At 37.7% G+C, this 15,711-nt stretch overlaps 1 protein-coding gene and 1 pseudogene across 7 annotated transcripts in view; both read right to left on the reverse strand.

Annotated features, from left to right (window-relative positions):
- On the reverse strand, window positions 1-3,893 carry LOC113899759 (annotated as a pseudogene).
- The window catches only part of DENND4A (DENN domain containing 4A), a 120,637-nt gene that overhangs the window by 18,904 nt on the left and 86,022 nt on the right, over window positions 1-15,711 (reverse strand). For 3 of the 7 annotated variants that reach the window (XM_027553005.1, XM_027553004.1, XM_027553007.1), the window contains 4 exons: window positions 15,316-15,447; window positions 13,189-13,305; window positions 12,161-12,289; window positions 3,900-4,999 (listed from right to left, as the gene is read on the reverse strand). In XM_027553005.1, the coding sequence (XP_027408806.1) occupies window positions 3,900-4,999; window positions 12,161-12,289; window positions 13,189-13,305; window positions 15,316-15,447 (1,478 nt within the window). The remainder of the gene's footprint in view (window positions 1-3,899; window positions 5,000-12,160; window positions 12,290-13,188; window positions 13,306-15,315; window positions 15,448-15,711) is intronic. The other 4 variants (XM_027553006.1, XM_027553008.1, XM_027553009.1 and 1 more) reach the window with 2 other exon arrangements.

Genomic DNA, 15,711 nt, shown 5'->3' on the forward strand with positions numbered 1-15,711 from the left:
ACATAATTGTAAGCTTAATTTCCTTCATATTTAAAGTTATTTAAAAGGTCACTTCTAAGGCAGAGGAAATGCCTAATTACTCAGATGATCATTAATCAACATTGTAACTTCTAGGGGAAAAATAAAACCAATCAGTTTTACAAGGTCATCCTAATTTGGACAAACATGAGCTGGAGATCAATTTTTACGGCAGCATTTCTTAGATCAAAGCAGATACCTGTTAGATAACTGTTAACTTTAAGCCTTTATTGCTAATTTTCTTCCCTGCAAATCCTGGTCCAGGATGATATCACCAGAAAATTACATTTTATTCTCTTTTATTTGTTCACATTTTGTTCTTTTCCATAGCAATCCAGGTTATTATTCCTGGATCCCATGAAAGTTACTGTGTAGTCTGGGTACTGTTATAACCTCTTGGAGAATGTCGTGCTATTGTTTTAGCAGTCAACTGAATTATATTCAGCTTGTAATCTGTGTTTTGATTTTTGTAGGTGGGGATTTAGCACTCAGTTTAATTCTCTAAGCTTTGTCCTCCATGCTGGTCTGCAAGCATGCCATGCACGTGTAAGCTCGAGTGAGGCGGATACTCGTGTGGGCCATACACAGAACTAGGAATCCTTCTCTCACAGCTTCCCCTCATACTCTCCTGCCCAGAGACCCCCTTCCCTGGTTCCTCTCTCCAGGAAATATGGGGATTCTCCTGAAGTTTTAGCTGCCAGGATGCCAGGCCACGCTGTGACAGGGACCTGCTCTTGGGGCAAAGATGCATGAAAAAGAAAATGGGAAATTTTCTCCACAATCTGTTGCTTTTATTTTTCAGAATCCTTAGATAGTTGCTGTTTTGTATTTTGTCCGGAGTTTTTAGTTGTAAGTTGAGGGATGAGTTTTAGTGGCCTTATGTTACCACAGTGGAACTAAAATTTTCACCCAAAATTTTAAAGAATATTTTTGCTGGGTACAGAAAAACACGTCTGCAGCATTTTCTTTCAGTACTCTGATCAAGATGTTTTTCCAGCATCTTTTGACATCACTTTCTATTCAGAAGACAACTGTCAGTCTTCTTATTGTTGCTTTTTTTAAAGAAATTAATGCTTTGAGAAACTTACTTCCAAATTACTTTTATGTGTTTTTAAGTCCTAAAGAGCATCCAAGAAAAAAATATATACAGTTTCCATAGGAATAAGGACAAAAAATGGAGTTGAAGACTGCCCCAAATGATATTTCCTAAAGGAAAAAAATGTAATATTTAACTTTTTTTTCTTGAGGCAGGGTAAGTGAACAACATACATAATAAATAAAATTTTCTTACTTTACAAGGAGGAGGGACTATGATCCTGTTTTTGATGCATATTAAATACAAAATCCACTGTTCTGATCAAGATGAGGGAAAAAAGATCATTCTTCAACACTTCAGCTCTCATGCAATGAAACCCAAAGGTCTGTTGAATCCACCTTTTCGATTCATGTACTGCCTATACTTTCTCTTCTGAGACACATTTATGGCATAGGCATTTACGGAGCCATCCACCTTTCCCTTTTGTGGAGGTAAATCCCATTAACGTCATCATTTCTATTCCTCTCTCTGTTGTGCCCTCTGTCTTCCTCAGTTATCTGACGTTCTTTGCTCTTTATTTCTTTCTCCTCCTCAGCTCTTCTTTCTTTCAGTTGAGAAGGGGAAGGAGATGTGGATCTCTGTCGTCTTGGGGACCTGGAACGCCTTCTGTGTGGTCCAAGAGCGGCTTCTCCGATCTCGCTCCCAGGACCGCGACTCTCGGCCCCTGCGTTTTGGCCCGGGACCGCCTAAGCGCCCTCTGTGGGGAGCGGCTGTGGCTGCGAACCATTTGGAATCCTCCTTCAGTACAAGTCGCCCCGGAAACGTATTGTTGCTCTTTTGAAGGTAATATATACCTTTTCTTTGGCTCCTTTTAAGATTTTCTTTGTATTTCATTTTCGTCTAACATTAGATGCCTATTTTGGCACTTACTCTGCCTGACATTCATGTATCTTCTAAATATGTGAGTTGACATCTTTAATCACTTTTGGAAAATTTGCGGCAATTAGCTTTTAAAATTTTCTTTCTACCCCGTTCTTTCTTCTTCTGGAACTCAATTACATCAATGTTAGGCAGTTCCACTAAACTGCACATTCTTTCCAATATTTCCCCTTTTTTTTCTGTCTATACTTCCATGTGGATATTTTCTACTAACTCCCATCAAGTTCACTAATCTTTCTTCTCCTGTGTTTTGTCTGCTGTTAAATCCAACAACTGTATTCTTAATTTCGCATCTTTTTCACTTCTAGAATTTACACTGGTTCTTTTCAATAGATGATTATCTGGGGAAATTTTCCATCTTTCTAGCTTTTTTTTTTAACCCTTTCCTCTATTTTCTTGGACATATTGCAATTACTTCCAAGTATCTTGCTAATTCAAATATTTAGATCACCTGAAGGTCTATTTCCTCCACCATCTGTTTCTCCTGTTTTTAGTTATGGGCCTTGTCTCTCAGTATGGCTGTTTTTTCTTTTGCTGCACTGGGTCTTCATTATGGCGCGTGGGCTTCTCTTGCTGTGCAGCGCAGATCTAGAGTATGTAGATTCTACTCACAGCACACAGGCTAAGTTGCTCTGTGGCATGGGGGATCTTAGTTTCTCAACTAGGAATTGAACCCATGTCCCCAACATTGGAAGGCAGAACCACTGGATCACCAGGGAAGTCTGTCAGTATAGCTATTTGTAATTGAATTTTAGAATATAAAAACTTCATAGAAAAAACTGTAACTCCAGTTAATGTTCTGTTCCTCTGGAAAGGACACACTTTTTCCTGTTAAAGCAAAGGCTGATTGGTTTGATCTAATCACAGACTGAGCTGAGTCCAGCACAGGCTGCAGTTTTGGTCAAGTACAGTCTACCTTTGGTTTGCTCGTGTTCCTAAGGCATAGCTCTGCAGGAATTTGAACTAAGGGCCTGGTGTGTGTACCAAAGATTCCCTGCCTCCACTCCCCTCAGCTCACAGCAGTTAAATTATTGTATTCCCAGCACCATAAAATTGCCGAGAACTTTGTTTTATCAGAGACTTATTGCTTACCTTTTCATACTCCTGTTTCATGCATTATTTGGAAAATATCTTGAAAGAAAAAAAACTTGTGTATCTGAGGACTCTCAAATTTGTCAAAGGGACAAATATTTTTGTCTCTCCAGTTCCACAAGATCCCCAAAGTCCTGCTGGCCCCCTCACCTCTCCACAGTCCTCTGATTAGACAAAGCCTGAATTTGCAACCTTTTACTCTGTGCTCAGAATAAGCAAATACCCTCATGGAAGAAGTAGCTATAGGACTTCAGCTCATCTCTGCAATTCTCCTCTCTAGAATCTCGCCCATCTATTTTTTGTTGTTTTAGCAGTTCTCTGATGACGTTAAGCAAGTACTTAAGGGTACCTACTCCAGTATTCTGGCCTGGAGAATTTCATAAACTGCATAGTCCATGGGGTTGCAAAGAGTTGGATGTGACTTTGACTTCACTTCTATATTTCATCTAGCTTTTTGCTTTGGGAGGTATGTGGGTGTATCACAAGGTACTCCATTCTAACCAGGAAGAAAAAGCATACGCCTAGCTGGTAATTTTTGAAGGCAATAAATAATGAAGCTCAGTAAGCACTTTTATTCCAGCTACAAATCACTTTCTTTCAAAATTGAACTACAAATATAACCTTAGTTGGTGAATTCTTTCCTTTTGAAGTTATTATTCAAGTTCAAATTCTGATACTTACAAACCTTATGCATCCAAGAGTCCTTTCTGTAAAGCTGTATTTTAGGAGAATGGTAAAACACATCTTTGCAAGCAAGGGACTTCTGGTGGTAGAGGAGGGTAAAAGGAAATGCAGAAAATACTAATAAACCTACCTTTGATGATGTGGTGTACATGGTGAATCTTGAATACCATTTGCTTGCTTTCTCGGCAACTCCTTTTCCAGCAGTGAACATACTGTTTCTCAGAACATCTAGTTTAGGTACTAGTAGTGTGTCTAAATTAAATGAAGGTGATGAATGGGTTAATGCATCTTGAGATTCTTCCCTAAATGGACAGGTAGGTGAGAAGGCTGGAGAAGACCAGAGTCTATCCCTTGGCCTGTCCTCATTTTTTGAGTAACTTTTGGATTTGGTAAGTCTCACTGGTCTGGGAGAATTAGGAGGCAGGCTAGATCTTCTGCATGCCTTGACCAACGTTGGACTTTTCTTAGTGGTGACTTTATCATCACAGGCCCGTTGTAAATCAATGCTTGGTGTTCGACTTGTCAAAGGACTGCTCATGTTATTCATATACATCTCAATTTCTTCAGCTAAATCCCGCCTAGCAGATGGTGTTGAAACACTTTTGCTGTCATCCTCCTCCTCTTCCTCCTCCTCTTTTTGCTGCTGTTCAGTCTCAGCAACCAAAAGTGAGAGGGGATCAAATCCTGTGGCAACATCAGTTTTTTCAAAAGGTTTTATTGAAAAGCTGCTGTTCAAGCGTTGACTCCTCTTGGGATTTTGTGGAACAATGTACCTCGCTTTTGAAATATCTGTTTCATTGTCTAAGTCTTCTAAGTCAAAAATAACAGGAGAATCCACTTTATCTGTCAGACAATTAGAACCATCAAAAGGTGTATCATCATCACTCGATTCCTTTTCTACACTGTCTCTCTTTGATCTTAAAGACGGTTTTCCAATATTAAGACTATTTGGTCTTGTGCTTTTTGAGATTACATTTGAAAGAATTTTTGCATCAGCTCCTAATTTCTCAACCATGTTTCCAGGGTTTGCTTCCTGGTTAATTCTACTGAGCATAAGTCCCATCAGCACTCCTCCACTAAGGTTGCGGCTTCGATTTACCCAGGACATTTGCTGCTGCAAATCAGGCTCATTGTCACTTTTATGTCTTTTCCTGAAGCATCTACTTTGAATGTTTCCTGTTTCATTTGCATCCTCAAAAGACGATATTAAGAGCGGCTCAGATGTGCTTTCTAAAAAACAAGAGAAGTGCTTTTAGCCATGAAAAATGTAATATGCAAATATAAGTTGTCTTAAATATTTAAGATACCAGTAATAAAAATGATAACAGCAATAATTTATCAAGTACCTGCTATTTCACAGATGCTATACTAGGCACTTTATTTACATTATCCACCATAATCATTCCAACATCCTTATGGGTGGAGGAAAAGCTTATACTCAGAGATTAATTACCTAGCCCAAAGTTACCTAGCCCTTAAGTGACAGAAGTAAGTAAGTAAGTGTTAGTCACTCAGTCGTGCCTGACTCTTTGCGACCCCATGGACTGCAGCCCATCAGACTCCTCTGTCCATGAGATTTTCCAGGCAAGGATACTGGAGTGGGTTGCCACTGCCTTCTCCAAGGGATCTTCCCAACCCAGGAATCGAACCTGGGTCTCCTATACTGCAGGCAGATTCTTTACCAGCTGACCTACAAGGGAAGCCCTAACTGGGATTCAAATCAAATATGAAGGGTACGCTCTGAGATATAAGGATGCACTACTTTTTAAAATTTATAAGACTAATATTTACCCTTGGTACATTTATTATAACAACAATAATAATGAATTTATGTCCATTTCACCGAACTGATTAAATAACAATGGTTATACAATTGTGGTTGTGCTAGATAACCTTAAGATGCTGAGTCTTCTGCCTATAAAAAGAAAAATAAAACCAAAAACACTAAGCCAAACCAAAGACAGCTATGTGAGCTTTATAAATAAAACTTATTTTTAAAACTCTAAATCCTCATGACCATAGATGTGGCTAAATAATTTTACTTTTTCTTTAAATATTGATTCAAGTTTATAATACTTGAATGTGAACAGCCACTTTCTATTCAGAAACACTGTTCGCTGCTTTTAACCAGAAGCAGAAATCAAGACTTTTGATCACTTTAATTGTCCTTATTATGTGGGAGTCTCCTAAAGCATTAGTCAGGTATAGTATTGTCAGCTACTCTTTTTACATGTTTTATACAACAGAATTAGCTCTCTATACCAGGCAATTACAAAAAATGGGCCTTTTTTCCTGTCATATGATGCATTCAGGTAACAGGATAGGAGATGAAAGGGACTACTAGAGACCTTAAAAGCCTACAAACTAATACTGTTTAATAAACATATATTAATAGCATTAACAAGGAAAACAGTATAATAGAGAGGTAAAGTATATTCTTTTTTTCCTATATTAGCTTATGATTAAGAATATAAGAAACCAAGAATACACTTTCTTCTAATATTCTGGGAAACTTTATACTGGACAGTTTATATATTATCAAAGACCTGGAGGAATCTTATAAGCCAAAGATAAAACTCAAGGACTGCATTTAAATAGAAGAGCAAGGGTTCCTTCACAAAGTAAGAACTATGCAAATGGCCTAAAGACAAATAAAGCTGGTTATCCAGTTATACCAGGGATCGGCAAACTGCACCACTGAGCCAACCAGTCTGTGGACTGTTTTTATACAGTTTCAAACGGTATTAACATTTTAAGAGTTGTACACATCACACACATAAAGAACAGGCAACTGGATTTCCCAGTGGTGTGGTGGTTAAGAATCCACCTGCCAATGCATGGGACACAGGTTTGATTCCTGGTCTGCAAAGATCCCATATGCCACAGAGCAAGTAAGCGTGTGTGCTACAACTACCGAGCCTGTGCTCTGGAGCCCGGGAGCTGCCACCACTGAGGCTCATGTGCCCTGCAGCCTGAGCTCTGCAAGGAGAGAAGCCACCACCACAAGAAGCCTACGCACTGCAACGAGAGCGAAACCCCACTTGTCACAATCCAGGAAGCTTGTGCACAGCAAGGAAGACTCAGTGCGCTTCAGCAAAACCCAGCACAGCCAAAAATAATAATAAATTTTAAAAATAGAACAGGCAATAGAGACTGTATGTGGCCTGTAAAGCAAAAATATTTACTGTTTGGCCATTTACACAATAGTTTATCTGATTCTAAGTTGATATACACGCTAAATTCTACCAGACTAGGCTGGATGCTGCTCTAGTCCAGGGGTTGCCCTTCTTTAGCTCTGTGAACAAGCTGTAATCCCTTCTTACTATACAGTCTTGACACATTGCTTCCCATTGCTTGGAATGCTCCATTTCGATTTCTCCTTCAGAACTCCTGTGTGCTCAGGTGCTCAGTCGTGTCCAACTCTTTGTGACCCCATGGACTCTAGCCCACCAGACTCCTCTGTTTATGGGATCGTCCAGGCAAGAATGCTGGAATGGGTTGCCATTTCCTCCTCCAGGGCATCTTCCGAACCCAGAAGTGCCTACTGTGTCCCCTGCACCAGTCAGCAGACTCTTTACCAGTAAGTCACCTGGGAAGCCCACAGCCTCATTGATTTTCTCTTCATTCTTCAGACGTAAGCTCAAAACCATATTACCAAGGAAGCCTTCTTGACCCATGTCCCCTAAAGCCAGGCTAGCCTATTCCATGCTCTCACCCTTCTTGACAGGCTTTAACATCAGGGTGTTTTCACATTTACTTAATTATTTGATTAATGTTTTCTCATCCCTTCCATGTGTTTCTCTATGAAGTCTGGGACCATGTTTATTTTTTATTCTTTACTATATCCTAGGTAGCACCTGGCACATGGTAGCAGGTAATAGGTGTGCAAAAAAAAAAAAAAAAAAAAAATCGCTGAATGAATACTGTCTTCTGGGAAACAACTGCAGCCAACAGACCAACCCAGAATATAACTCAGCATAATATATTACAATATGACACGTTATAGCTAAATGTAGTGGCTAAAGATAAAAAGCTAAAACACACTTAAGGCAGAATGAGGCCTAAAAACATATATCAAAGTATGTTTTCAAGTTTAGAGTATGTTTCACTTCAGAGTAAATTTTTTTGTGCTTGAACTCTCAGTAATTCAATATGCATTTATCAAAATGTTAAAATTCCTGGGCTTCCCTGGTGGCTCAGCGGTACAGAAACTGCCTACCAATGGAGGAGACTTGGGTTTGATCTCCATCCTGAAAGATTTCACACGCAGCGGAGCAACTAAGCCTAGGTGCCGCAACTACGAAGCCTGTGTTATAGACCAGGAGCGTAACTGCTGAAGTCCGCGTGCACTAAGCCTGTGCTCTGCAACAAGAGAAGCCACTGCAATGAGAAGCCTGCACATCGCAACTAGAGAAAAACCCACCCAGCAACGAAGACCTAGCATAGCCAAAGACAAAGAAAGTTATTTTTTAAAATGTTACCCAAGATAAACATTAAAACATGTCTTTGGTTATTCCATTCCCACATCTTTTGGAAGCTGTCATTTATTTATGTAATGATATAAATAAAATATACACATACTGCACTGCAAAACATGAAGAAACTTGAAAGGTGTTTTGAACCCTAGGAGTACTGGTATACAAGAAAAAAGATGCAGAAAAGTTAAGTATTCCTATAAGTCCCACATAGAGTCTTTGGTAGGAGTGATAAGCCCCATGTACTTAACAGAAAAGTTTTCAAGTCAAAAATCTTAAGGATAAACTAACAACTCCAGTTCATACCTAGGAAACCTATCACAGGCTATAAAAAAGTGACTTGTTCAGCACAGAGGGCAAAATCAAAAGCCATATGCTGAGTCAGACGCTGATGACTCTGACAAAATGTCAGAAACACAGGTTTGTTGACAATCATGTGAAAACAGAAAGTTCATAAAAATAGATCTAAGAAAACCGCAAGCATGAACAGAAAGGAACAAAAGAACAAGAAAGCAAAGATTACCAAAGGCCAGTTATTAAGAATCAAAATTAGACAGTGATTAGGAAGAACTAAATGGTTGTGAAGCAATTATACGATACCAATGAAACAATTTTTAATCTTTAAGTTATAACAATTATCTAACAAAGAAATGTGAAGAAAGACAGTTATAGATCATTTAACACTTTTTTTTTTTTTAATAGCTGCAGCAGGGGTCTGCACACTTTTTCTGTCAAGGGCCAGACAGTAAATATTTTACCCTCTGCAGGCCATACAGCCTCTGTGGCGACTCCTCAGCTCTGCTGACACAGTACCAAAGCAGCCATAGACAAGACAGAAGCAAATGAGCTGGCTGTGCGCCAATCAGCCTTTGTTTATGAACACTGAACTGTGATTCATTTAACTTTCATGTGTCACAAAATCAACAGTAATCTTCTTGATTTTTTTACCATTTAAAAGTGTGATAAACCATTCTTTGCTTGTGGACCTGTACAAAAACCAGGCTGCAGGCCCACTCTGGCCCATGGGCCACAGTTTGCTTACCCCTGAAGGAGAGGCATATCTACTTATGCTGCAGAAAAACAAACATCACAGCAGCAGGGCCGCTTACAGAGATAGCTCAGCCTTCACAGCACAGGTCCTTCAATAACGGTTTAAGTTAAAATGATGCAGAGTTGAGCTAATACAAAAATAAAATAATTATGAAATCAGACTGAAACACTAGAAACACTGAATCTTAGGTCTGTTTTGTTCCCTAAGTTTGTGAGACCAAATATATCCAGGATCCTAAAATGATTTTTCCATTAACTAATTGATAACTTATGTGACATGCCAATAGTTTGACTATGCCTGAGTTTTCTCATCTTTGAAAGAGTGCTAATATTTCCTCTCTCACTAATATAAGCACTGCTATAATAATAAATACAAAATACTATATATGAAGTGCTTTGGAAAGAAAAAATATTACGTATTCTTATCTAAACTATCTGAAGAACTGTCCTTTTGCCTCTGAAAACCAGGAATAATACAAAGACTAAGGAACTCATTTAAAAACTGCGGAGATGTATAGTACCCTCAGAACTGATCATATTACTTGCTTCCCATTTCCCCTCTCCAAAACTTCCCACATTCTAAACTCAAAAGATGGTTTGTGGCTTGTAAGTATGTCCCCTTTCTTTGTTATAATAAAGCTTGAACAAACTGTAGTATAAAACAGAATTTAAACTACTAAACTGTACCATTGAGAGGCGGCACAAATATAAAAAAAAAAAAAACACAAAAAAACCTTAGAGAATTCAGACTTTAAAAAAATAGTCACCCACCAGAAAATTACTAGAACTAATCAATGATTATAGTAAAGTTGCAGGATATAAAATCAACACACAGAAATCCCTTGCATTCCTATACACTAATAATGAGAAAACAGAAAGAGAAATTAAGGAAACAATTCCATTCACCATTGCAACGGAAAGAATAAAATACTTAGGAATATATCTACCTAAAGAAACTAAAGACCTATATATAGAAAACTATAAAACACTGGTAAAAGAAATCAAAGAGGACACTAATAGATGGAGAAATATACCATGTTCATGGATTGGAAGAATCAATATAGTGAAAATGAGTATACTACCCAAAGCAATTTATAGATTCAATGCAATCCCTATCAAGCTACCAACGGTATTCTTCACAGAGCTAGAACAAATAATTTCACAATTTGTATGGAAATACAAAAAACCTCGAATAGCCAAAGCTATCTTGAGAAAGAAGAATGGAACTGGAGGAATCAACCTACCTGACTTCAGGCTCTATTACAAAGCCACAGTTATCAAGACAGTATGGTACTGGCACAAAGACAGAAATATTGATCAATGGAACAAAATAGAAAGCCCAGAGATAAATCCACGCACATATGGACACCTTATCTTTGACAAAGGAGGCAAGAATATACAATGGATTAAAGACAATCTCTTTAACAAGTGGTGCTGGGAAAACTGGTCAACTACTTGCAAAAGAATGAAACTAGAACACTTTCTAACACGATACACAAAAATAAATTCAAAATGGATTAAAGATCTCAATGTAAGACCAGAAACTATAAAACTCCTAGAGGAGAACATAGGCAAAACACTCTCCGACATACATCACAGCAGGATCCTCTATGACCCACCTCCCAGAATATTGGAAATAAAAGCAAAAATAAACAAATGGGACCTAATTAAACTTAAAAGCTTCTGAACAACAAAGGAAAACTATTAGCAAGGTGAAAAGGCAGCCTTCAGAATGGGAGAAAATAATAGCAAATGAAGCAACTGACAAACATTAATCTCAAAAATATACAAGCAACTCCTACAGCTCAACTCCAGAAAAATAAATGACCCAATCAAAAAATGGGCCAAAGAACTAAATAGACATTTCTCCAAAGAAGACATACAGATGGCTAACAAACACATGAAAAGATGCTCAACATCACTCATTATCAGAGAAATGCAAATCAAAACCACTATGAGGTACCATTTCACACCAGTCAGAATGGCTGTGATCCAAAAGTCTATAAGCAATAAATGCTGGAGAGGGTGTGGAGAAAAGGGAAGCCTCTTACACTATTGGTGGGAATGCAAACTAGTACAGCCACTATGGAGAACAGTGTGGAGATTCCTTAAAAAACTGGAAATAGAACTGCCTTATGATCCAGCAATCCCACTGCTGGGCATACACACTGAGGAAACCAGAAGGGAAAGAGACACGTGTACCCCAATGTTCATCGCAGCACTGTTTATAATAGCCAGGACATGGAAGCAACCTAGATGCCCATCAGCAGATGAATGGATAAGAAAGCTGTGGTACATATACACAATGGAGTATTACTCAGCCATTAAAAAGAATACATTTGAATTAGTTCTAATGAGGTGGATGAAACTGGAGCTCTGTATAATAGTATACAGAGTGAAGTAAGCCAGAAAGAAAAACACCAATACAGTATACTAATGCATATATATGGAATTTAGAAAGATGGTAACAATAACCCTGTGTACGAGACAGCAAAAGAGACACTGATGTATAGATCAGTCTTATGGACTCTGTGGGGGAGGGAGAAGGTGGGGAGATTTGGGAGAATGGCATTGAAACATGTATAATATCATGTATGAAACGAGTCGCCAGTCCAGGTTCGATGCACGATACTGGATGCTTGGGGCTGGTGCACTGGGACGACCCAGAGGAAGGGTATGGGGAGGGAGGAGGGAGGAGGGTTCAGGATGGGGAACACAGGTATACCTGTGGTGGATTCATTTCGATATTTGGCAAAACTAATACAATATTGTAAAGTTTAAAAATAAAATAGAATTTAAAAAAAAGTCACTAGAAATACAGACACAAGTTATTCTGCACATAACAGGAGGATACTATTCAACTTACCTGTGCTTTCTCCTGATATTTTATCAGCACTGTTACTTGTACCATTGAGGCGAACTATACTGGAAGAACTTTGATAACCGAGCTTAGGAAGACAGTCGGCACTTCCCTTTGCACTCTCGCACTCTGACACTGTAAAGATTAAAATGCAATTTGTTTAGATGTAATCTATACGCATCAATCGGAGAAGGCAATGGCACCCCACTCCAGTACTCTTGCTTGGAAAATCCCATGGACGGAGGAGCCTGGTAGGCTGCAATCCATGGGGTCGCTAGGAGTCGGACACGACTGAGCGACTTCACTTTCACTTTTCACTTTCATGCATTGGAGAAGGAAATGGCAACCCACTCCAGTGTTCTTGCCTGGAGAATCCCAGGAACAGGGGAGCCTGGTGGGCTGCCGTCTATGGGGTCGCACGGAGTCGGACACGACTGAAGTAACTTAGCATAGCATAGCATACACATCAATGGAGCCATAAGGAGAAGTGGCTTTTAGTTCTAAATAGTTCCACCCAAAAAAAAGTGGTAAGAAAACATTGAAGACCTCTGTATCTATTTGTCAATCAGAAATAAGTGATGTTATTTGAGTCATCAAGGTGTGTATCAAACAGCTAAATACTGGTCATGCATGAGGTCCACACATACAATGCATGCCTTTTCTATTTATTCTTTAGTTACTAAACACTGCTTTTTATGGGGAGACGTAAGTGAGAAAAATATAAATCACAGTCCATTAATAAAAGCATTAAGTAAAAATATTAAGCCCCAGGAAAAAGCCACTGTTTGAAGAAATATGTATTTCTACTATAAGAATAGTATTTGATTGGAGAGTGTTTTGCCACTGAGACCACACACTTCACACATAAGGCATTTACATGCTGGAATGTTAGGTGGTGGAGAGGGCTTATAATGTGAGGAAAGAGGAGTTTCCATGGGAAAGTAAAAAACAAAATTAGTACTTTGACACAAAGTGACTTGAATTTTCTATTAATGTAATCTCACAATTTTATACCATATCAACTTAGAACCTACAGGAACTAGAATCACTCCCTTTCTTATCTTTTTCTTCTTGAATGTCCTCAGTGGATGTATCCCCTCTTCTAACTTCATCCTTAGATAACGAATTATATCCAAGGTCAGACTGGCCACCTGGAAAAGGAAAAAACCCTATGTTGTTTATCATAAAATTCTTTAATAAGAGAAACTGGATTAGAAAATACACATTGGTATTTAGGTTTACTCATAGAAAGTTTTCTGGATAACTTCCAATTGCAAGCATTATTTTGTTAGCTCTTCCTCATCTCTATTAATGTAAGAAAGGAATGATCACAAAATGATCACATTTATTTTTGTCTCCACATTGTAGTCAAAAGTAACTATGTGTGTTTACACTACTATCTGGGCTCCAAAAGACACAGACAAACCAAACATTCTTTATTCAAGTCCATGACCTTTCTAGGTGAAGGTCTGAGATCCAACTAAGCAGTGGAGAAGAAAAATCTGTAGAGAACTCTTAATAGAACACCCACACACAGATCACTGAAGCCAAATGTCTAAAAGAGCTTACCAAAAAATGGGCCTGTTTAAACTTGTTGATACATAATTAGTTCTCTGAAAATTCAACTGAATAATTACTGAACTGCACATGAGTGCAAATACATGGGAATGAGGAAAAAATCTAGTGTTACATTTATTAAGCAAATGTTGCAACAATATAAGAAAACTTCTAATACACTTCTATTAAAGAGGCACTCTATAACTTTCAGCAAATTGTTCTCACTAGACTGGCATCAAAACATAAGGTTTTGAATCCTAGTTCTTGATCTTAGGAGACATGATTTTAAGTAAACCACTTAACCTTTCTCTTTGACTCTCAAGTTCCCAGAGGTATAATGTAAAAGGCTGTTATATGAGAGGCCACACATAAAATGATTTTATAAACTTGCAAAGAACTGCTTAAAGAAACTGTATTATCATTAGGTGTTTACCTTAATATCTTTTTTATAATTTTGAGTTTGTATTTTTTTCTAATCAAAGTTTCAGCTCTATTTCCAAAGAAACAACAAATTAAAAAATATAAATATAATCTTGATAAAATCCAAGGTTTCATTAGGTTCTTCACTGCAGATATCCTTTTTAAAGGCCATTAGTTAAAAGACGGAGCTCTTCATTTTTAAGAGCTAATGCCTGAGGATTACTACAAGTCTGATTAAATTCACAATCGCATGAACAAGAAACAAAGCCAGCCAAGGAAGAACTACGAAAATGACATTTCAATGTACACAGCTTATATTTATTACTCTCAAAAGTACACGTAAAAAGAGATAAACCAAAATAATGTTAAAATTTGCAGAGCCATAAGTCTTCATGTTTTATTATTAATGCTTGGATTTTTAAGTTTAAAGTTTCTGCTCATTAATATGAAGCTCTTACACTATATTCAAAAATCATGTCTAATTTTTTATAATGTACAAATGAAAAGGGCAGAATTATTCAAATAATATATTTTTTATGTGTGTTAGTTTTCATAACACTTACAGGAAGCTTACATACAAATCTTTTAATGAAAGTAATGCTATCTTCAGTGCTAGAATGCTGTAAGTTTTAAATATGTTTAAATTTTTTATTGTGATTTTTAATATAGATTAAAACTCACAAGAAGTTGCAAAAATAATACAGTAGGAAGAGTTCTTCTGTACCCTTTACCCAGCTTCCCCCAATGATAATATCTTGCATGAAACACGGAACACTGTTGAATCCTGGAAACTGAAGCTGATATGGTACTATTAACTCAGATTAGGGATCTAAGTTTCTTTCTTTCAAACCCTAATAACATAAAAAAAAACTCTCATAACATGCTCCTAATACAAAGAACTTATCCTAAGAATAGGATATGATAAAGAGACCTCTGTGCTATTCAGAGTTAATTGGATTATCATGGGCTAAAAACTCAAATAAACTCTCTTAACCTTTCGTTTTGACTCAAGTAGAGAATGCATAAAATTGCATAGTTATTAAATATACTGTCAAATGCCTACCATATAAACTTTAAAAAGACAATTAAATATACCATTGAAAATTAAAATCTAAAAAAGACAGGATAGCAAACTTAGTTCTTAAAATGGATTGCAATAAATGTATACATAAGCACACACAAACCTGTACTAGATCTATCATCGGAAGCATACGCTTTGATTGAACCTGTACTACACGGCGCCTGCTCCACAGCGTGTGTCCCATGGCCACTATCCATGCTGCCATGGCTAACAGCGTCCAGGTCACTGCCATCTGCTTCAGAACACAATTTGACAGCACTTTACTACTCAGGGAGATAACCAAAAATACATATTAGTTTGTTGTTCAAGCTAACAATCTACTAATGCTGATCATGAAGACTGTCTCATAATTAGCAAAATACAACTACAGCAGAGAAGCCTATCATGAATACTAACGAACACTAAAACAAGACCACCAAAGGTTGGTAACAGTTACAAGAAAAAACAGTAAAATTTGGTACTTTTTAAATGGTAAGAATAATATTAGCATTTGCTTAAT

Source organism: Bos indicus x Bos taurus, chromosome 10, assembly GCF_003369695.1.
Source record: "Bos indicus x Bos taurus breed Angus x Brahman F1 hybrid chromosome 10, Bos_hybrid_MaternalHap_v2.0, whole genome shotgun sequence".
NCBI classification, from domain to species: Eukaryota; Metazoa; Chordata; class Mammalia; order Artiodactyla; family Bovidae; genus Bos; species Bos indicus x Bos taurus.